The sequence below is a fragment of the Pelophylax lessonae genome (assembly GCF_965119305.1).
Source record: "Pelophylax lessonae genome assembly, chromosome: 1".
Lineage (NCBI taxonomy): Eukaryota > Metazoa > Chordata > Amphibia > Anura > Ranidae > Pelophylax > Pelophylax lessonae.
This window is the reverse complement of record NC_138768.1, coordinates 428,611,013-428,632,602: the sequence shown is the minus strand read 5'-3', so window position 1 is coordinate 428,632,602 and position 21,590 is coordinate 428,611,013. Positions and strand designations below refer to the sequence as shown.

The window sequence follows — 21,590 nt, the reverse complement described above, 5'->3', positions numbered from 1 at the left end:
TAAATTTCTAAATTAATAGAAGGGAAGGTAGCGCTGATTGTATATAACACAAATATATTCTATTCATGTATGTATTCTCAACTCAAAAAAAGTACATTGTATTGCTCTTAGCCTCTTCCATATCTCCAAATGCCTTTGTTTTTTTGATGCCGTCATCCAACTTCCTGCTAGAGGGTGGCTACATTTGTTCTCCATGGTCCCACTGTATGTAGGAACGTAGCCACCCTCTCTTTCTCACTCCTGAGATGAACTAAGGACTATGAACTATGGACATGGGATTTTTAGTGTGATCGTGGAGGTGGTGACGTGATGTCACGCTCTGCACCTTGTCCAGTTAAAGAATGCTTTGCATTCATACAGAAAACGTAAAGCATTCTCGAACAGTCGACTTTCTATATTCACAGTGCATCGGGCTGGCACAAGGCCTGGAAGCAAGTTGAGATCACTGGAATAGCGGTGTCTACTTTAGTGATTTCCAGGTTCCAGAGACATTGCCCAGGTATGTCTAATACATCGTTACATTGGTCCAAGCTGGACCAATGTAACTGTAAAAAAGACCATTCCATAATTGTTCTTTAACTTAAAAAAAAACGAAAAACAGAATTTTATTTTATTTTTTTTCTTATTTATTATCGAAGCTCAAGCAGACTTACATTCTCAAAGTAGCAGTCGTATCCCCCCGGAGATGCTGTCTTCAATGCTTCCTCAAGTGAGCTCACAGTCTTATAGTTAAAAGCTTCATCAAACCCAATCTCCTTTAAATACAAAACTTTTTCATCCGAGCCAGCAGATCCGACTACTTTACAGCCCTGATTAGACACAAAAAATAATTCCATATAAATTTTAATTTCCATATCATTATTCTCTGCAATGTAGTTTTTCAGTTTGGGACTGTTTAATTATACATAGGTGCTTTCACATTCAAAGGTGTTACAAATTACCATGATGAAATTTTTAAATCATTTAGGCTCGGGGGCAGAGTCTACCTGCCTAGTGTCCCTCATTTTCATCCTGGGATTGTCATATGTGCAGTGTTATATATTGTAAATCACTGCAGTTGCTAATATCTCTTTTTTTGCTGAAGGACCTTGCATATGAGATTGCTTCCAGTACTTGCCTCTCTCTGGGCCCCCAGCAGCCCTGCCCTCAGACACAATGAAGAATGAATGGGAAGCTGCATAGCATAGACTAATGCGACAAGTGACTACAGTACAACCAGAAGCACATTAAAAACCTCACTAAGCTATTTGTATAGGATTAAAGATAAACCAGGTTGGCTTTATTGGTTTAAATAAATGTACCTAAAGAGCATTAAAACATTTTCTGCTCATTTTATCTATTGGTCGGAGTTGCTCCTTAAAAACAAAAATTGTAAAGCTGACCAATACTGGCCTCCTAATAATACTAGTTGGTTGGATTCCATTATTTTTCTCTGGCCTTTGAACTCATGGTCTGGCAATAAATTTGCCAGTTAGAAGTTCAAACTTTACTTATTCTGTGCTAGTCTCAAAGACATTTGACCTGCATAACAGCTAAGAAAGCAGGAAGTTCAAAGAAAGGTGAGCTGAGCATATTTTTCTCAACAAACTACGTTTACAGTCATTTGAGACTAAACAATGGATTTCTCTGGAACAAGCCAATGTGGCTATCCCCCTCTCCTGCCTCCCATGGCTGAAATTAATTAAAACTGTACGCTCACACCCCCTCTTAGGCCCTAGCAGTAGAGTAGCAGTAGAATGACCGTATGTGTAATTAGACTGTATTGGGAAATCTTGGGTAATATTGTGAAACTTTGTGTAATCTGTAACTTGGGCTTGTGCCCGTTTATGCACTATAAAAGCTCTGTAACCAATGTAATCTGGGTCACATATCTGTTGGAAGTTGTGGACCCGCTGTATGGCGCATACTCTAAGTAAACATATGGAGACGAATGCAAATCTGATTGGCGTAGATGTCCTTTATTTCAAGGCTTCAACTTAACAGGATGTATTCCTAATAATTGGAAACCACCATCGGCTACGACTCCTGTAAATGGAAACCTGGCCCTCTTCCCAGGCATGACACACAGCTGTCTATGTAGACTTCTGACAAATACCAGCTTAAAGTGGTTGTAAACCCTTACATATACCCAGTGAAGTGTCTGGCCTCAAGTGATACTCAAAGATTAAACAAATCCTCCTACATAGAGGAATTTATACAGTTTGCCTGAGCTGTCAAAAAGCAGGGGGTGGGAGATGACGTTACACTCTGCAGAGGTGAGAAATGACTGGAGGGAAGGGACCCCCCCCCCCCAGTCACACAGCACACAGGAACAGGGCTGAGGCTGCCAATCAGCTAGAAATACTTTCCCCTCACCTTTTTTCTCTTGATTTCAGAAAAAAACTTCTCACAAGTGATTCTGCTCTTAATTGAAAGACGTACACACTATAGAAGGATATGCTTTGTTCATATGGCATGTCTGAGGTTTACAACCACTTTAGGATTTCATCTCCCACAGTGGAGTTAAACCAACCTCTGACTTAAACCATGCTAGACCCCCCTAGACAACTGGAGACTAACCCAGCTGTCACACTTTCTGTCCACACTGACCCCCAGAAGACACAAACCGGCCACAACGACTTCCTTTGAACGCTTATGCTTAGACAAAAGTCGTTGAGACTTTGTCTTCCTGGCCTATAAAGCTCTTATTACACCACGGAATTATGCTATGCGACATCATTTTACCCTTACATGAGCATCCCCACCTAATGGTTGGAGGAGGAGAAGACTAGTCTCGTACCCTGACATAGGATGTACAAAATATCGGCCCATATCGGCCGATACCGTTATGCGATGGCAAAAATATCAGTATCGGTATCGGCAATGAAAAACCAATATCGGTCAATCCCTAATAAGAAGTAAAGTCACAAGGATGACACTTATATAACTAAAACATCAAAAGGGAATCATACTTATGTAAAGTGATCCAGATAGTTCCTGTACAAGGGAATCATATGTATATTTTCCCTGAATGTAAATGAGCTAACTCGCTTATCTCGCTTATCTCGTGGCTTTGCTGTGTACACATATGAGATCTTTATGCCAATTTTACCACTTATAATGTACTAAGATGTGTTATCATTTTTAACTTTCTGGTAAAATGTTTCCTGTAAAAATCTTGTTTGAATATAAAGAATGTACAAAAGTCATTTGAGCTTTTTGGAGGGAAAAAAAAATACAAAATAAAAAAGGCACCACAAATGAAAAAGGTAACTTACTTTCATCTTTGCAATCTGTCCCACTATAGAACCTATAGCACCAGCAGCACTGTTAACAAGAACCACGTCTCCTTCCTTGGGTCTGCAGATCTCCAACAAGCCAAAGTATGCTGTCAGACTGTTTCATTAAAAAATCACACATTAATGCAGAGTTATTATGGTGGCATTTCATTAATTGTATAATGCTAAGTGCTGTAATTTACTATTAACCATAGTAGTTCATCAGAGGGGCTCTTGGAAAATGTAGATCTGGGGGAGTGCCTACCTTAATAAGGGTTGATCTCCCCCTGCACTGCCCCTGCAAGAATTTTCTCACTTCATGAACAATGGAAAAAAATTGTCCTGGGAATTCTGTAGAGAAGAGGAAGTTTTAGGGGGTTCATTTGCACAATGCCTGAACACACAGTACACTTTAAAGCAGAGTTCCACCCAAAAGGGTATGCTCCGCTTGTTTGCACCCTCCACTTGGCACTTTTTGAGGGGAGGGGGGAACGGGTACCTGGTTTTGACAGGTACCTGCTCCCACTCCTGGTTAAGATCCCCATTCGGCGATCTACGAAATTTCCGACCCCTCCTCCTTTCCCACACTGGCTTCTGGGAGACACACAGGTCCTAGAAGACAGCGGGACCATTCAGAAAGCGCAGCGAGACTGGGGCATGTGCAGTAGGAAACCAGCTGTGAAGCCTGAAGCTGGTTTCCCTTTCTTACTATGCTTGCACCTGCATCCAAATCCAATTGGCCAATCGGCTCAGGGTACTGACGTTGTGGGATACCTGGACAGGTAAGTGTCCTTATATTAAAAGTCAGCAGCTACAGCATATGTATGAATGTGGCATTTGCTAATTTTTGCATTACACAATATTTACACAACAGTTTATCAAATCTAAATTTTCAGTAAAAAAAAATAGACAAATTAATTTTGGTGCACACAACCTAATATAATTCACTTTTTTGTAGAATTTAAAGACAAGATTATGTCAAGTAAATCAATTCCAAGTATGTTGAACCCTAAAATTGCACCATTTCATGGAGAATGTCAGCAATCATGGTAGAATCCTACGAAGAATTGCACAGAGGACTCCCAAGGAGTTTTGATGTGTCTTTATTATGCTTGTGTAGGCAGTGCCGGGACAAGGTCATCCAGTGCCCAGGGCAAGGATACCAAACTGCGCCCCCCTTCCCTTGGGGTTAGGGTCAAGGCGCCCCCCTTTCCCTGCAATAAACAATCGCGCCCAGGGCAACCTCTCCTCCTGCCCACCCCATGTCCCTGTCCTGTGTGTAGGCTAAAAAGGTCAGTCTGACAATTATCTCGCTCTCTGAGCCTCAGCCAAGAAAGAAAAAATTCAGGACAGATGGACTTTCTGTGTAATGTATCATCTTTGCTCTTTTACTGTAACTGTTTTGTAACATTATTTGAATCTTGTTATGTATTAGGGCTCTTTCACACGGAGCGGACCGTATTGCGATCCGCTCCGGCACTTTTTCTTTTTTTTCACGGACACGGATGACACTTGTGTCATCCGGTCCGTATGTCCGCATATCATCCCATCCGTTTGCGGATGATATACGAACATAATGTATGTCTATGGGCATTGCGGATATCAGCGGATGACACCGCTGACATCCGATTTTGCGTCCTTTCGTTTTTTAAACGGAACAAAAATAGGGTTCTGTTCCATTCCAAAAAAATGGAACAGAGCTGAAAGGACGAAAATCGGATGTCAGCGGATGGTCATCCGCTAACATCCGCAATCCCATAGACATTTATTATGTCCGTAAATCACCCGCAAACGGATGGGGTGATTTACGGACATACGGAACGTCCTTGTGAAAGAGCCCTTAATGTGTGATTTTTCATTTTTTTTTATTTAAAGGATAGATTCACCTTTCAGAACATGTTACACCCATAATTTGGGTGTAACGTGTAACTCCAGACCTTCCCCCGCACCACCGATTTCCCCTCTCTGGGGATCCTTTCCCTGTACCTGCTGTCACATTTTTAAAAAAAAAAGGTGGCTGTGCAGGGCTCCGCCCACATGACCACATGATTTATTTACAGTGATCTTTGAATGAGAGAACTACAAGTACCATCAGACATTGGGGCTGACCACTTTTAGTTCTCAACTGGACTGAGTTCGCTGTTGAGTGTTCTCGTAATGTATTCAAAAGCCCTGCAGTTTGTGAACAGCCAGCCAGTATTTGAGGCTTGTCTGCAGGATCCTGGCATTGCACCCCTGATCCACTGAACACAGGTGCAATGCTTTGCAGGCTTCTGTGGGAAAAAAATAATAAATGCACATTTTTTTCCTGCAAAAATATGTGCATTTATTATGTTTTCCCAGATGGTTAAATCAATCAATTGCTAAAAAAAAAAAAAAAAAAATCAATCAACTGTTTTTTATTATCATCACTATCATTTTTTTTTAGAACAGACAGACTAGAATATATATTTAAGGCTTTGTACATATAGGCATCAGTTAAAGACAAGTATATATAGAAGTTTTTAATGAAATATTTGCAAAGATTTTATCAAATTTGGTTAATGCCTTTTAGGTGAACTTCAATTCCAGAAAGAGGATGTCAAACATAAATCCCAAAAGGAGTGCTGATTGTCCTTTTAAAAATGCTCTCAGCAGGCTTTTAATAAGTGCACAGGCCCGCTAAATTATTCTAGCAGCTTGTTTAACCATAAAAGCCAGCACTTTTATTAAGATCTATAATAAAACTTCCCAAACTGGAGCAGAAGGGTTAGAATAAAGCCGCTTAAAGCTGGCTGAAAGCTTTGTAAAAGTTTTTCTTTGCAGAAATGTGCAGTACACACAAAAGCCTTTGTGTACAACGTCCTACTAAATAAGCAGGTTTATGTGTAGGTTAGGTACCCATAGACATTAGATGACAGTCTGTTGATGATGCAATTTTGGATGGATCAGGGTCAATGTAAAGTGGTGGCCTTCTGATGGTTCCAATGTAGGAGGAAAAAGTTATTGGAAGGGTCAGAAAACCTTGCTCAATCAATGTTGATTCTCAGAAGATAAGCCATTTTTTATTTTTTTTTTTGCACTCCTTTACTTCAAAAGCAAAATGTCTACAATATGATCTGCAGTTATGCCAACTGGTTGTGGTGTCCATCCTGAAGAAAAAATAAATAATGAATAAAAAAGTACTTTGGAGATGTTGTCTGTACAACTCACCCAGACACGCCTAGGGCTCCAATTGCCAGTGATTTAGGCAGAGATTCAGGCCAACTGGAGGGTAATATGCATAGTCCTTTTCCATCAGATATGAAGTGCGTTGTCCATCCAGCCTGTGCAACATAGTATCCTCCCACTGGGAACTCAGGATTTTTACTCTCTGTTACCCTACAGAACACAAAACAATGCACAGGGAGGTGTATATTATATACTGCATGAAAGGAGGCACAACCAAACCAGCCTGAAGATTAGTCAATACTTAAAGTCAACCTGTTATTTGCCAATGCAGGGCAAAGCAACAGGTTTACCTTATTCCCCTCTACTCAGCACCACATACTCATGTGTCCTGCTCCTCCCATACCACACTACTTAGCTAATAGGTATAAGGAAAATACCCACTATTTTTGGGTATGGAGAAGCATTTGACTCCCCCCCCCATGTAACATGCACTGGTGCTTGATATTTGAAAATGTAAAGCAGATGTGTTAAAAGATCTGTTTAAAGATTACATTCAGCTCATTTTAAACCAATTATTGAATCAATGCATGAGTTATGCCTGCAGCACAGATATCATGTATGGATTTCTTTTGCATATCAAAGTATAAAACAAAATACTGTATGTATAGTGTACAGGATTAAGGATGATCGAACTTTTGAAAAGTTCGGTTCAACCAGAACACCCGAATTTCCCAAAAGTTCGGTTCGGATTTCCAAAGCCAATTATTGAAAAATTAAAAAAAAAAAAAAAAAAAAAGAGATTTTTTGGATTTAGTATCTGGGGGGGGGGGGGTCTAAAAAGTGTACATGTGAAGTTTCAGCTCTGTAGCATGTCCAGAACCATGAAAAAAAAGATTGTTTGTATTAGAAAACTTTCAGCACAGGTGGTTGGCTCCGCTGCTGTAACACCTTGCCGGTTTAATAGAAGGCATTTTTTTGGGTTCTTTGCAGTCAGGAAAAACATCTGAACTTGTGTATAGTGGTACTGTGCACAAGTTCTGATGTTTTGCCTGCCTCCAAAAACCCCCAAAAAATGCCAGCAAAAACACACCTGGGAATTTTTTTTTTTTACGCTAGCGTTTTTTTTGGCATTTTTTGGGGTTCTTTTGAGGCAGGCAAAACATCTGAACTTGTGTATAGTGGTATATATACACACATACATATATTTATATACACACCTAGACATATATAGGTGTGATAGTAGCAGAAATATATTACTGTAAATGATTTCATTAGCACAAGCATATATTTCTGCTACTATCACACCTATATATGTCTAGGTGTGTATATAAATATATGGATGTGTGTATATACACCACTATACACAAGTTCAGATGTTTTGCCTGCCTCAAAAGAACCCAAAGAAATGCCAAAAAAAACGCTAGGTCAAAAAAAAAATGCCCAGGTGTGTTTTTGCTGGCATTTTTTGAGGGTTTTTAAAGGCAGGCAAAACATCAGAACTTGTGCACAGTACCACTATACACAAGTTCAGATGTTTTTCCTGACTGCAAAGAACCCAAAAAAATGCCTTCTATTAAACCGGTGTAACGTGAGAATTACCTACCCCGTGAGAAAAACCTACCCTCGTCACTTCCGGCCAGGAACAGCTGAGCAGCGCAGCAGTGCGCATGCTCACAGCCCTGGATACCTAATGAAAGAGCTGAGGACCTGACTGGTGCGTATGCGCACTAGTAGGAAATTATCACGGTGTCCGTGAAAAAAACCTACCCACGCCACGCTTACATTAAAACAAGTGTGCTGCAATATAAGTCATCTCCGCTCCTGTCCCTGTCACTCCCCTGATCTTGGCTAGTAAATATAAAAGCGGGTCTCGGCTCCGTGATTTATGTTCTCATACAGCCGCCGCCGCTTTTATATTTACTAGCCGAGATGAGGGAAGTGACAGGAATAGCAGAGGAGATCACTCGTATTGCAGCACAGCTGTTTTAATGTAAATGCCGAATGACATACAGTGCCGTGCAACCGGAAGTGACGAGGGTAGGTTTTTCTCACGGGTAGGTAATTCTCACGGAACACCGGCAAGGTGTTACAGCAGCGAAGCCAACCCCCTGTCAGAAAGTTTTCTAATACAAACAATCTTTTTTTTATGGTTCTGGACATGCTACAGAGCTGAAACTTCACATGTACACCTTTTAGACCCTCCAGATCTGAAATCCAAAGTAAAAATCAAAAAATCTCTCTTTTTTTTTCTTTTAATTTTTTCAATAATTGGCTTTTTTTATCAAAAATGACAATTTTTAAGAACTTTTGTGTGATTTTGTGTCTGGGGGGTCTAAAATGTGTACCTGTGAAGTTTCAGCTCTGTAGCATGTCCAGAACCAGAAAAAAAAGGATTGTATGTATTAGAAAACTTTCAGCTCAGGGGGTTAGCTTCTCTCCACACCTTGCCGGTTTCAAAGCAGGCATTTTTTTGGGTTCTTTGCAGTCAGGAAAAACATCTGAACTTGTGTATAGTGGTACTGTGCACAAGTTCTGATGTTTTGCCTGCCTCCAAAAACCCCCAAAAAATGCCAGCAAAAACACACCTGGGCATTTTTTTTTTTGACGCTAGCGTTTTTTTGGCATTTTTTGGGGTTCTTTTGAGGCAGGCAAAACATCTGAACTTGTGTATAGTGGTGTATATACACACATCCATATATTTATATACACACCTAGACATATATAGGTGTGATAGTACCAGAAATATATGCTTGCGCTAATGAAATCATTTACAGTAATATATTTCTGCTACTATCACACCTATATATGTCTAGGTGTGTATATAAATATATGTATGTGTGTATATATACCACTATACACAAGTTCAGATGTTTTGCCTGCCTCAAAAGAACCCCAAAAAATGCCAAAAAAAAACGCTAGCGTCAAAAAAAAAATGCCCAGGTGTGTTTTTGCTGGCATTTTTTGGGGGTTTTTGAAGGCAGGCAAAACATCAGAACTTGTGCACAGTACCACTATACACAAGTTCAGATGTTTTTCCTGACTGCAAAGAACCCAAAGAAATGCCTTCTATTAAACCGGCAAGGTGTTACAGCAGCGAAGCCAACCCCCTGTCAGAAAGTTTTCTAATACAAACAATCTTTTTTTTAAGGTTCTGGACATGCTACAGAGCTGAAACTTCACATGTACACTTTTTAGACCCCCCAGATCTGAAATCCAAAGTAAAAATCAAAAAAATCTCTTTTTTTTTAATTTTTTCAATAATTGGCTTTTTTTATCAAAAATGACAATTTTTAAGAACTTTTTTTGTGTGATTTTGTGTCTGGGGGTCTAAAAGGTGTACCAGTGAAGTTTCAGCTCTGTAGCATGTCCAGAACCAGAAAAAAAAGGATTGTATGTATTAGAAAACTTTCAGCTCAGGGGGTAAGCTTCTCTCCACACCTTGCCGGTTTCAAAGCAGGCATTTTTTTGGGTTCTTTGCAGTCAGGAAAAACATCTGAACTTGTGTATAGTGGTACTGTGCACAAGTTCAGATGTTTTGCCTGCCTCCAAAACCCCCCAAAAAATGCTAGCAAAAACACACCTGGGCATTTTTTTTTTGACGCTAGCGTTTTTTTGGCTTTTTTTTGGGTTCTTTTGAGGCAGGCAAAACATCTGAACTTGTGTATAGTGGTATATATACACACATACATATATTTATATACACACCTAGACATATATAGGTGTGATAGTAGCAGAAATATATTACTGTAAATGATTTCATTAGCGCAAGCATATATTTCTGCTACTATCACACCTATATATGTCTGGGTGTGTTTATAAATATATGGATGTGTGTATATTCAGCACTATACACAAGTTCAGATGTTTTGCCTGCCTCAAAAGAACCCCCAAAAAATGCCAAAAAAACGCTAGCGTCAAAAAAATAAATGCCCAGGTGTGTTTTGCTGGCATTTTTTGGGGGTTTTTGGAGGCAGGCAAAACATCAGAACTTGTGCACAGTACCACTATACACAAGTTCAGATGTTTTTCCTGACTGCAAAGAACCCAAAAAAATGGTTTCTATTAAACCGGCAAGGTGTTACAGCAGCGAAGCCAACCCCCTGTCAGAAAGTTTTCTAATACAAACAATCTTTTTTTAAGGTTCTGGACATGCTACAGAGCTGAAACTTCACATGTACACTTTTTAGACCCCCCAGATCTGAAATCCAAAGTAAAAATCAAAAAATCTCTTTTTTTTTTAATTTTTTCAATAATTGGCTTTTTTATCGAAAATGACAATTTTTAAGAACTTTTTTGTGTGATTTTGTGTCTGGGGGGGTCTAAAAGGTGTACCAGTGAAGTTTCAGCTCTGTAGCATGTCCAGAACCAGAAAAAAAAGGATTGTATGTATTAGAAAACTTTCAGCTCAGGGGGTTAGCTTCTCTCCACACCTTGCTGGTTTCAAAGCAGGCATTTTTTTGGGTTCTTTGCAGTCAGGAAAAACATCTGAACTTGTGTATAGTGGTACTGTGCACAAGTTCAGATGTTTTGCCTGCCTCCAAAACCCCCCAAAAAATGCCAGCAAAAACACACCTGGGCATTTTTTTTTTTTTTGACGCTAGCGTTTTTTTGGCATTTTTTTGGGTTCTTTTGAGGCAGGCAAAACATCTGAACTTGTGTATAGTGGTATATAAACACACATACATATATTTATATACACACCTAGACATATATAGGTGTGATAGTAGCAGAAATATATTACTGTAAATTATTTCATTAGCGCAAGCATATATTTCTGCTACTATCACACCTATATATGTCTAGGTGTGTATATAAATATATGGATGTGTGTATATACACCACTATACACAAGTTCAGATGTTTTGCCTGCCTCCAAAACCCCCCAAAAAATGCCAGCAAAAACACAACTGGGCATTTTTTTTTTTGACGCTAGCGTTTTTTTGGCATTTTTTTGGGTTCTTTTGAGGCAGGCAAAACATCTGAACATGTGTATAGGGGGTATATATACACATATATGTCTGAATATATACCCCTAGACATATATAGGGGGGATAGTAGCAGATATATATTACTGTAAATGATTTCATTAGCGCAAGCATTTATTTCTGCTACTATCACATCTATATATGTCTAGGGGTATATATTCAGACATATATGTCTATATATACCCCCTATACACATGTTCAGATGTCATGTCTGACATCAAACATGTCCTCAAAAAAGCACTGGCAGTGGCAGCCCCTGCAGCATAAAAAATGCTTGGCTGGTGAGAAGCCATATGGGTGTGCCGAAGGTATTCAGAGAAATGATCATTTCTCTATAGCGGTCACCCTGCTATGGAAGGGTTTTGTCACCCTGCCATAGCAGTCAATGCCAGTTAACCCTACACTACACTACGGTCCCCTTACACTTAACACTTTCCCTACAGAAACTAAATTTTTGAAGCTAACTTAAGTGTAAAGGAGCACTCTAACTACACTAGATATCCCTTTCCTCACACTAAAAATAGCTAAATGACACTTTTAAAGTAAAATTAACAGAACAGCATTCCACTCTCTTCCATGTCCAGTATAACAATGCTAGGAATATGGCGGGGGCGATCTTATATACTGGGGGGCGTATTCACTAATGATTGGTCTAGGGACCCCCTAGTCACTCCAATCACATTCCTAGCATTCTCCTGCCCCCTCAATTGGCTTTTGCTAATGGTTCTGGTCCAATCACTGGTTTTTAAAGCCCATTTCCTGAAGCATTGCATTTTGGGCGGTTCTGGTTGCCGAATTCCGAACTTTTTGGGCAAAAAGTTCTAAATTCGGCCGAACCTCGAACACCCAATGTTCGGGCCGAACCGATGGTCGACCCGAACCGTTCAATCATCCCTATACAGGATGTCAGGAATGGGTACTGGATGGCAGATGTTTTTCACTACTATTTGGGTTGTGGTCCCTTTATGGGAGAGTTCAAGGTAGATTTTTAGCCATCAGGGGTTCTCATTCATGCAGGGGTTCCCGGGTAGCCTGGTCGGAGAGAACTAATTTCAGTACTCTCTGGACTGGCAAGTCTTCTTTTGGGACCTGGAATTCAAAGGCTCGGATTGACTTTAAGTAGGAACGAGTCTCCAAACCATGATTACAGGGACTATAGTCCTGCAATGTTTAACCCACCTGCAAGGGAGGCTTGAAAAGCAGCAGGAAGGAGTGAACATACGTCTATGAGGTAGTCTGTAGTGGTTTCCATGTGTGGAAAAGTGTGGACTATCTGCAGGGTGAGATTATGTTTTGCTGATCTTCTGATGCTTCCCCTGTACCTCGAAGCAGAACTCTAAACCTAACTGTGGGACGTGTTTATTGGCGACTATACCAGGGTTATGGACGCTTTTCTTTATTTTTGCTGTTTGCTGTTTTTTTGTTTTCTTGTGTTGAGAGTTTAATAAAGACTTTTACTTTTACAAGCAGCTGGCTAGTGATGTTAGGCTCTCCAGATTACAACAGGCAGAAGTTAATTTCTTAACCTCAACAACTGATATGTAGGAGGGGGTATGCCCATCACCCTTTTGGTAACTCTATCTAGGTAAACCTTTGCATTATTCTAAATTCTAAGGGAGGACTGGACAATGGCCAACAAAAAAAATCTGTAGGCTAGTTTAGGACGACTCCCTTCTCTGACCAGCATGCCTCAGTTTTGTATCAAAATAGTACCAATACTCATAAAACATGGAGGGCTGGGACCAGTGTTCGTCAAATGTAATTCAAAGAAAAGGATTTCAAGTGGTTGTAAAGTCACATTCATAAATTACTTGTATCCCCTCTGTTTTAGGAAGATATAAAGTACACTGTGTGTGTGTGTGTGTGTGTGTGTGTGTGTGTGCATGCATAATTTAAGAAAAAAACAGACACAATGTACTTTATATCTTCCTAAAACAGAGGGGATATAAGTAATATATATATATATTACTTTACAGCCATGGGAAATAGAGGCAGGAGGAGAGAGGAGGGGCAGGGAGGTGTTCAGCTCACAACATTGACTTTAGAGATGACAGACAGGGAGGGAGGGGGAGATACAAAGATGCTGAGGAGAGATCAGCATGATGGAGGCACGTAGACTGACCAGGCTATCAGGGATCAGCAGCCATGATAAGCATGGTAAGCTCACATAGGGGAACACAGGAACAGGCAAGATCAACCAGGTATTTTAGAACATGTTTTGGGACAAATGACACTGCAAAAGCACTGTGCTATTTATCATGCTTTAAAGCAGTGTTTCTCAACTCCAGTCCTCAGGGCACACTAACAGGCCAGGTTTGCAAGAAAACTGAAATACATCACAGGTAATATCATTAGCTGCTCAGTGATTGCAGTATTCTAGTCTGCATCTCCCCAAGGTAATACTTAAAATCTGGCCTGTTAGTGTGCCCTGAGGACTGGAGTTGAGAAACACTGCTTTAAAGGAACAGGTACTTTTTTTTTTTAGGGTTACAACCACTTAAGAGACAATGTAATGACAACAATAGAAGCAAGAATAGAAGGGAAAACTGACATTGACCAGCCTATCTCTGTAACTTCTGAACAAACAGTTGAAGTGAGTGCATACTCTACCAGGGGCGGAGGTAGCAGTAACATCAGGAAGGATATTGGAAATGGACATTTTTAATATTTTAGTTTAACCACTTGCCATCTGAGATTTACTGCGGCAGGGCTGCTCATAATCACATAGCTCTACGTGAGTATGTGCACGCGATTTTGGCGGCGCGCTGCGCTGCTGGAGTCGCGCCCCCGCTGTTTAGACACAGCAGGAAGCAGATGGCGGGAGGAGTGGGCTTGATCGCCACCGCCCTGCCCTCCCGCAGTAACAGTGCATATTATTTAGCATTGATCACTGTGTTAATGACACTGGTCCCCAAAAAGTGTCACTTAGTGTCAGATTTGTCAGCCGAAATCCCGATAAAAAATGCTGATCGCTGCCATTACTAATAAAAAAACCCATAAATCTATAGCTCGTAGTTTGTAAATGTTGGTGATACAACAGCTTTCAGCTTAGCAGATTAACTGGAGTTGCGCCCCTGCTGTTTAGACACAGCAGGAAGCAGATCGCGGGAGGAGTGGGCTTGATCGCCACCGCCCTCCCGCAGTAACAGTGCATATTATTTAGCATTGATCACTGTATTAATGTCACTGGTCCCCAAAAACTGTCACTTAGTGTCAGATTTGTCAGCCGAAATCCCGATAAAAAACGCTGATCGCTGCCATTACTAATAAAAAAAAAAAACATAAATCTATATCTCGTAGTTTGTAAATGTTGGAGATACAACAGCTTTCAGTTTAGCAGATTAACTGCAGTTCATAAATAGGACACTAGATGTCGCTAATGCTCAGTGATATGCTATGCATTTTCTATGATGTGTTGTAATATCCTGTACACTGTACTGAACTTGTTGGTTATCTCTTCCTGTCTGTTGTTCTTATTACAATGAGGTGACATCTTTGCTTTCTGTGTTATGTTCCAATAAAGTAGCCAGTTCCTGTTTACTCCACAATGTCTGATCTGAATGGACTCCCCTGCACCCAGTGATCGCACTCTGCAACAGGTTATGGACCCTGGATCCGGATAAAGATCGACATAAGGAAGCTTTCCAGTGACATCTCCTATAGACAAGTAAGACTGTTTTTATATAAAGGAGGGAAAAATGTTCGGAAACTCAGAACTTAAACTCTCAGTGGCCAAGCTGAACAATGACAATTATCAGCTATGGAAGTTTAAAGTGGAAATGCTATTATCTAGAGATGACTTGTGGGAGGTTACCACTACAGAGAGGCCACAGAACAATAATCAGGACTGGGACAAGAAAAACAGACAGGCACGGGCCACCATAAGCTTACTAGTGGAGGATGATCAGCTCATACATATACGCCATGAGGACACAGCGAAAGGCATGTGGGATGTGCTGAAAAAACTGCATGAAAGATCCAGTTTAAACAGCAAGCTGTTTCTACTGCGGAAACTTTACAAAATGAGACTTAGCAGAAAACAGGACATGCAGGCGCATATAAATGCAATGCTGGAAGTGATTGCGCAACTCAGATCAATCGGGGAGAATATAACAGACAGCCACGCAGCAGCCATGTTGTTATGCAGTTTGCCCGATACATATACTGCACTGATCAATGCGCTGGAGACACGACCTGAGACAGATCTGACACTAACATTTGTAAAAACCAGGTTTATAGATGAGTATCAGAGAAGAAAGGAATTAGTGCATAACTCCACAGAAACCGACACCAGAACCGCTCTTAAAGCTACAGACACAAGGTTACACAGGAAAGAGACCAGAGTGTGTTTCAGATGTCACAAACAGGGACACATAAAGAAAGACTGTACTATATGGAAAGCAGAGCAAAGAAGACAGCGTCCATCTTATGCTAAACAAAAGATCAAAGCCATAATCAATGATCCATGGGAAGGAAACTGGAATGACACTTTTAAAGTGACAGGCAACAATAAATGTCCAGGCTGGTGCATCGATTCGGGGGCAACCAGTCACATGACGAGTGATAGAAGTTTTTCCACAGAACTCGATCTGAACAACAAAGAAACTATTTATCTCGCAGATGGAAGCAAAATACGTGCAGAAGGATATGGGCATGGAACCCTTGTATGCCCTGATGATGCGGGACACAACCTAGCCATACCAGTGAAAGATGTACTTTAGGTCCCTAATCTAGAAGGAGGACTCTTATCTGTGAAGCGTCTAACAGCCAGAGGACTCACTGTAACATTACAAGGTGACAAGTGTTCAATCCTAAATGGCAACCAGACAATAGCAAGTGCCAAGCTGGATGATCACCTATATCACCTCGACACAGTGAAGGAAAAGGTGAGACTATGTACACACAAGCACAATGACTGTATACATATATGGCACAGATGTCTAGGTCACAGACACCCAGAATGCATACAGGAACTACAGAGGAGGAATCTGACAAGTGATCTAACAATATCCCCTTGTCCAGTTACTGTTAAGTGTGAATGTTGCATTCAATCCAAAGCTACAAGAGCAACACTTCCCAAAGTCAGTCAGAAGAGAGCTTCAAGACAACTTGACTTAGTTCAAAGTGACGTGTGTGGTCCCCTAAACCCACCCACACCTGGAGGCAAAAGGTACATAGTGACTTTCATAGATGACTATTCAAGATACACAGTCACCTACCTAATGCAACACAAGAGTGAAGTTTTTGACAAATTACAAGACTATATAATAAAGACCAGTAACAAGTTTCAGAGGAAGCCTCTCATTCTTCGGAGTGACAATAGAGGTGAATTCATGGGATATAAGATACAAGAGTACTTAAAACAGAATGGAATAGAACATCAAACTACAGTCCCATATACACCAGAACAAAATGGAGTAGCTGAAAGAAAGAACAGAACTCTGACTGAAATGATCAAATGTATGCTGACAGACTCTGGACTACCACAAAAATACTGGGGTGAAGCAGCTATGACAGCTACATATGTGCAGAACAGACTTCTTTTCAGAACAATAGAGAAAACTCCATATGAACTTTGGCACAATGAGAAGCCAAATGTAAAACACCTAAGAGTTTTTGGATGCAAAGCATTCATCTACATACCTGAAGAAAAACACACCAAACTTCAAAACAGAGCATTTGAAGGTATCTTTGTTGGATACAGTGACAATGTCAAAGGTTACAGAATCCTTAATCCCAAAACAGACAAGGTTACCATTAGCAACAGCATAACTTTTGTTGAAGATTTAAGAGACAATGTAATGACAACAGTAGAAGCAAGAATAGAAGGGAAAACTGACATTGACCAGCCTATCTCTGTAACTTCTGAACAAACAGTTGAAGTGAGTGCAGACTCTACCAGTACTGAAGAGCAGACACAAGAAGGCTCAGACACAAAACCGAGACATTCAACAAGAGAAAACGAAGGTAAACCACCTGTACGTCTCTCATGCAAAGCAAGTACTGCCAGTATTAACGAACCTGCGACCTGGGAAGAAATATCTCAGCTTTCAGAAAAAGAAGCAAGTAAATGGATAAAGGCTGCTGATGAAGAGATAAAATCCATGCCTGACACTAAAACATGGACACTTACAGAACTACCACCCGGAAGGAAAGCCATAGCCTGTAAATGGACTTTTAAAGTGAAATACAATGCAGATGGCACAATTGAGCGTACAAAGCAAGACTAGTAGCCAAGGGCTATTCTCAAAAATACGGAGAGGATTATGACGAGACATTTGCACCAGTAGTCAAGCACACTACAATACGGACTTTACTGACAGTAGCCGTCACAAGGAAAATGCAAGTGAAACATTTTGATGTGAAAACCGCGTTTCTACATGGCGAGCTAACAGAAGAAATTTACATGGAACAACCACCAGGGTTCAAAGATGAACAAAGGCCAGACCTAGTATGCAAACTTCGCAGGAGTATATATGGTCTAAAGCAAGCAGCCAGAGCGTGGAATATAAAAATAAATGAAGTGCTTACACATCAAAACTTTCTGAGGAGTAAAGCAGACCCCTGCTTATACACAAAGAAATTGGCAGACAGATGGGTCTATATGCTTATTTATGTGGATGATATCCTGATTTGCTTTGAGCAAGAAGGGGATGAAGCAGAAATACTAGAAAAATGAAATCAGAACTTCAACACCAAAGATCTTGGCAACATAAAGAATTACCTCGGCATCCAGATCGAGAGAGAGGAAGATGGCAGCTTTCTTCTGAACCAAAGACACAAAATACAAGAAATAATTGAAACATTTGGAATGGAAGACGCCAAACCAGTAAAGTCTCCTATGGAAACCAACTACCTAAAGGAGATGAATTGTCAAGATAACCCATTACCTACTAATACTCAATACAGGAAGGCAATAGGGAAATTGCTGTATCTTACCATTGCTACAAGGCCGGACATTGCAGCAACTGTTGGAATCATATGCAGAAAGGTTTCAATGCTAAGTCAAAAGGACTGGAATGCTGTAAAGCGAATCATTCGCTATCTTAAAGGGACTTTGCATTACAAGTTAAAGTTACCAGCAAGTGATGAAAGCACCTTAACAGGATATGTGGATGCTGATGGGGCAGGAGACACCAGCGACAGGAAATCTACCAGTGGCTACTCTTTTTTTCTGTCAGGAGGTACCATCAGTTGGACTAGTAAAAAGCAACTCTCTGTTTCACTGTCGTCTACTGAAGTAGAATACGTTGCTGCAGCGCAGGCAAGCCAAGAAGTTATATGGCTGAGACAGCTATTAACAGATTTGGGTCAACCACAGTTTGGGACCAACAGAAATCTATGAGGACAATCAAGGATGCCTTGCACTTGCGCGCATGGAAGGAGTTAATTCAAGAACCAAGCATATTGACATGAAGTTCCACTTTCTTAGGGATCTTCAAGAGCAAGGTCTTCTTGAGTTACTTTATTGCCCAACCGAGGATATGACAGCAGATATCCTTACAAAGCCTCTGAACGCTGAAAGACACTCAAGGCTTACAAAGAAGATGGATTTAATAGACTAAGCCTTAGCTGTTGAAAAGGAGTGTTGGAGATACAACAGCTTTCAGTTTAGCAGATTAACTGCAGTTCATAAATAGGACACTAGATGTCGCTAATGCTCAGTGATATGCTATGCATTTTCTATGATGTGTTGTAATATCCTGTACACTGTACTGAACTTTTTGGTTATCTCTTCCTGTCTGTTGTTCTTATTACAATGAGGTGACATCTTTGCTTTCTGTGTTATGTTCCAATAAAGAAGCCAGTTCCTGTTTACTTCACAATGTCTGATCTGAATGGACTCCGCTGCACCCAGTGATCGCACTCTGCAACAGTAAACGCTATAACTTTTGCGCAAACCAATTATTATACGCTTTTTGGGATTTTTTTTTACCAAAAATATGTAGCAGAATACAAATTGACCTAAACTGATAAAAAAAACTTGATTTTTTAAATTTTTTTATTGGGAATGTTTGTAGCAGAAAGTAGAAAATATTGGTGTTTTTAAAAAAATGTACTCTCTTTTTTTGTTTATAGCGCCAAAACGAAAAACCGCAGAGGTGATCAAATATCACCAAAAGAAAGCTCTACTTATGGGAAAAAAGAACATCAATTGTATTTGGGTAAGGCGTCGCACGGCCGCACAATTGTCAGTTAAAGCAATGCAGTGCCGAATTGCAAAAAATGGCCTGGTCATTAAGGGGGTAAAACTTTACGGGGCTCAAGTGGTTAAGCATATAAAAAAAAACACTGCTCCTGACAGAATAGATTTTCGAAAAACCTTTATTTTTCATTGGTGCATGTTCCCCTAGGGCAGTGCACACCGTGCCCCCCACCCAAAAAAAAATATATATTTTTTTAGACACACTTTGCCTATTAGCCCAGAAAATTGGCCATTTTTAATTTGACAGATCCAGCTCCCATTAGTTTTAATGAGGTTTGGATTTGGCATGCAAACCAAACCGAAGGACCCAGGACAGTTTGGCTCATCACTACTGAAGGGTTATGAACTGGTAGTGCGGGGTCCCCACAGCAAACTGTAGGAATCACTGATGCACTGGAAGATCTCCTGGATCTGAAAATGTACTGCTTTATGCATAGGTACCAACATGAGAAACATGCTGGAAATGAGACAAGAGGCTTCAGCAAACCATAACAACAGAGGTTTAAGGCACTACCAATGTGCTCCATTCATTCAGTAAGCAGGGAATCAGTGGTTAGATCTCTTTTAAGGGACTTTGATCAGAAATGGTTTGACAAAGAAAAATCAGAGTTAGTATCAGGGGAGAATGGAGCTCAAGAAAGGGCTTTTAACTGCTTAACGGTTGGGTTCTTAAAGACAGGAATAGTAGGCATTTTGTTAAGAAGGAACATGGCTGGGCATGGCTAGGATGTAAAGGAAGCTGGACGTGTCATTCAGGAGCTCCGCTTTATCTGACTGCATCCAACTCCATCTGAGGCTTTATCCTTACCTATTTCGGCTGCTTTTAGCCTCATCATCCCTAGTCTGCATGGAGGACTGATGCCGGTCAAGAAATTTGCGGCTCCGATGCAGATTCTGAGAGCCCAAAGTACTCCTCAGCTGCGGGGTGCGTGTGCGGCTGCCGCCATCTTGCCCTCATCTCCGGTGCCCTCTCCCTCTTCCTCTCCAGCTGTCACCACCGCTAAGACCGCAGCGTGGATGAAGGATCTGGAGGAGGGCTGGCAGGAGCACACCCGGTGAGTCGAGCACACTACATCCTGCACAGGGCTACCGGGAGAGGCTCCTTCAGGAGGGGACATTACAGCACCCATTCTTGCTGCAATAGATGGTTGTAAAACAGCACTCATGCTCCGCATAGACCATCTGGCCTCAGAGTGCACCCTGATAAGACATGACTTGTATAAAATAAGGGAGCGCCTTACGGGGGCTGAGGAGCGCATATCAGCGGTGGAGGACACTACTGCGGCCCACTCTGCACAGATTGCTGCCCTGCAGAGTCAAGTGAACGTGATGGCTGATAAGATGGAGGATGGTGAAAATAGACAGCGTCGCAACAACATTAGGGTGGTGGGCCTGCCTGAAAAGGCTGAGGGGTCTAATCCTACCCTGTTTGCTGAACAATTCTTATGTGACCTCCTCGACCTGCCTGCTCCACCACCAACATATGTGGTGGAGAGGGTCCACAGAGTTCCAACAGGTGCGCTTTTTGAATTTCCCCACGGCCGTTTTTGGTGCGCTTTCTGAATTTCCGTGATCGGGACAGAATACTTACTGAGGCCCGCAAGAGGGAAGAACTGCGGTATGAGAATGGGAAAATCATGCTGTTTCCTGATTTCTCTGTGGAGACGCAGAAGAAACGCAGATCCTACACTGAGGTCCGCAAACGCCTGAGGGCCAAGGACCTGAAATATGGGAAGTTATATCCGAGAAAACTAAGGGTAAAATATAAAGGCTCCTCCAAGTTCTTTGAGTCAGCAAGGGAGGCCGCAGACTGGTTGGACTCCATCTAATATGCTTGAGCCAGTGTTTTTTGTGCTTGCGGATTTCTGTCTACGTGGAGCTGCGTTTGTGACTACCAGTTCTGGATCCGCTACCTGCAAGTCCTGTATTTGACTTTTTGCCGCTAGGAAGGCTGCATCTTGCCAGACTATGTTACCATCCTCCTGAGGGCAG

The 21,590-nt window shown here is 41.1% G+C and overlaps 1 protein-coding gene across 3 annotated transcripts in view; it reads right to left on the bottom strand.

Moving 5' to 3' along the window:
- The window catches only part of LOC309553690 (prostaglandin reductase 1-like), a 73,996-nt gene that overhangs the window by 15,691 nt on the left and 36,715 nt on the right, over window positions 1–21,590 (bottom strand). For 2 of the 3 annotated variants that reach the window (XM_082255043.1, XM_082255041.1), the window contains 3 exons: window positions 6,450–6,617; window positions 3,258–3,375; window positions 654–809 (listed from right to left, as the gene is read on the bottom strand). In XM_082255043.1, coding sequence (XP_082111169.1) covers window positions 654–809; window positions 3,258–3,375; window positions 6,450–6,617 — 442 coding nt within the window. The remainder of the gene's footprint in view (window positions 1–653; window positions 810–3,257; window positions 3,376–6,449; window positions 6,618–21,590) is intronic. The other variant, XM_082255042.1, reaches the window with a different exon arrangement.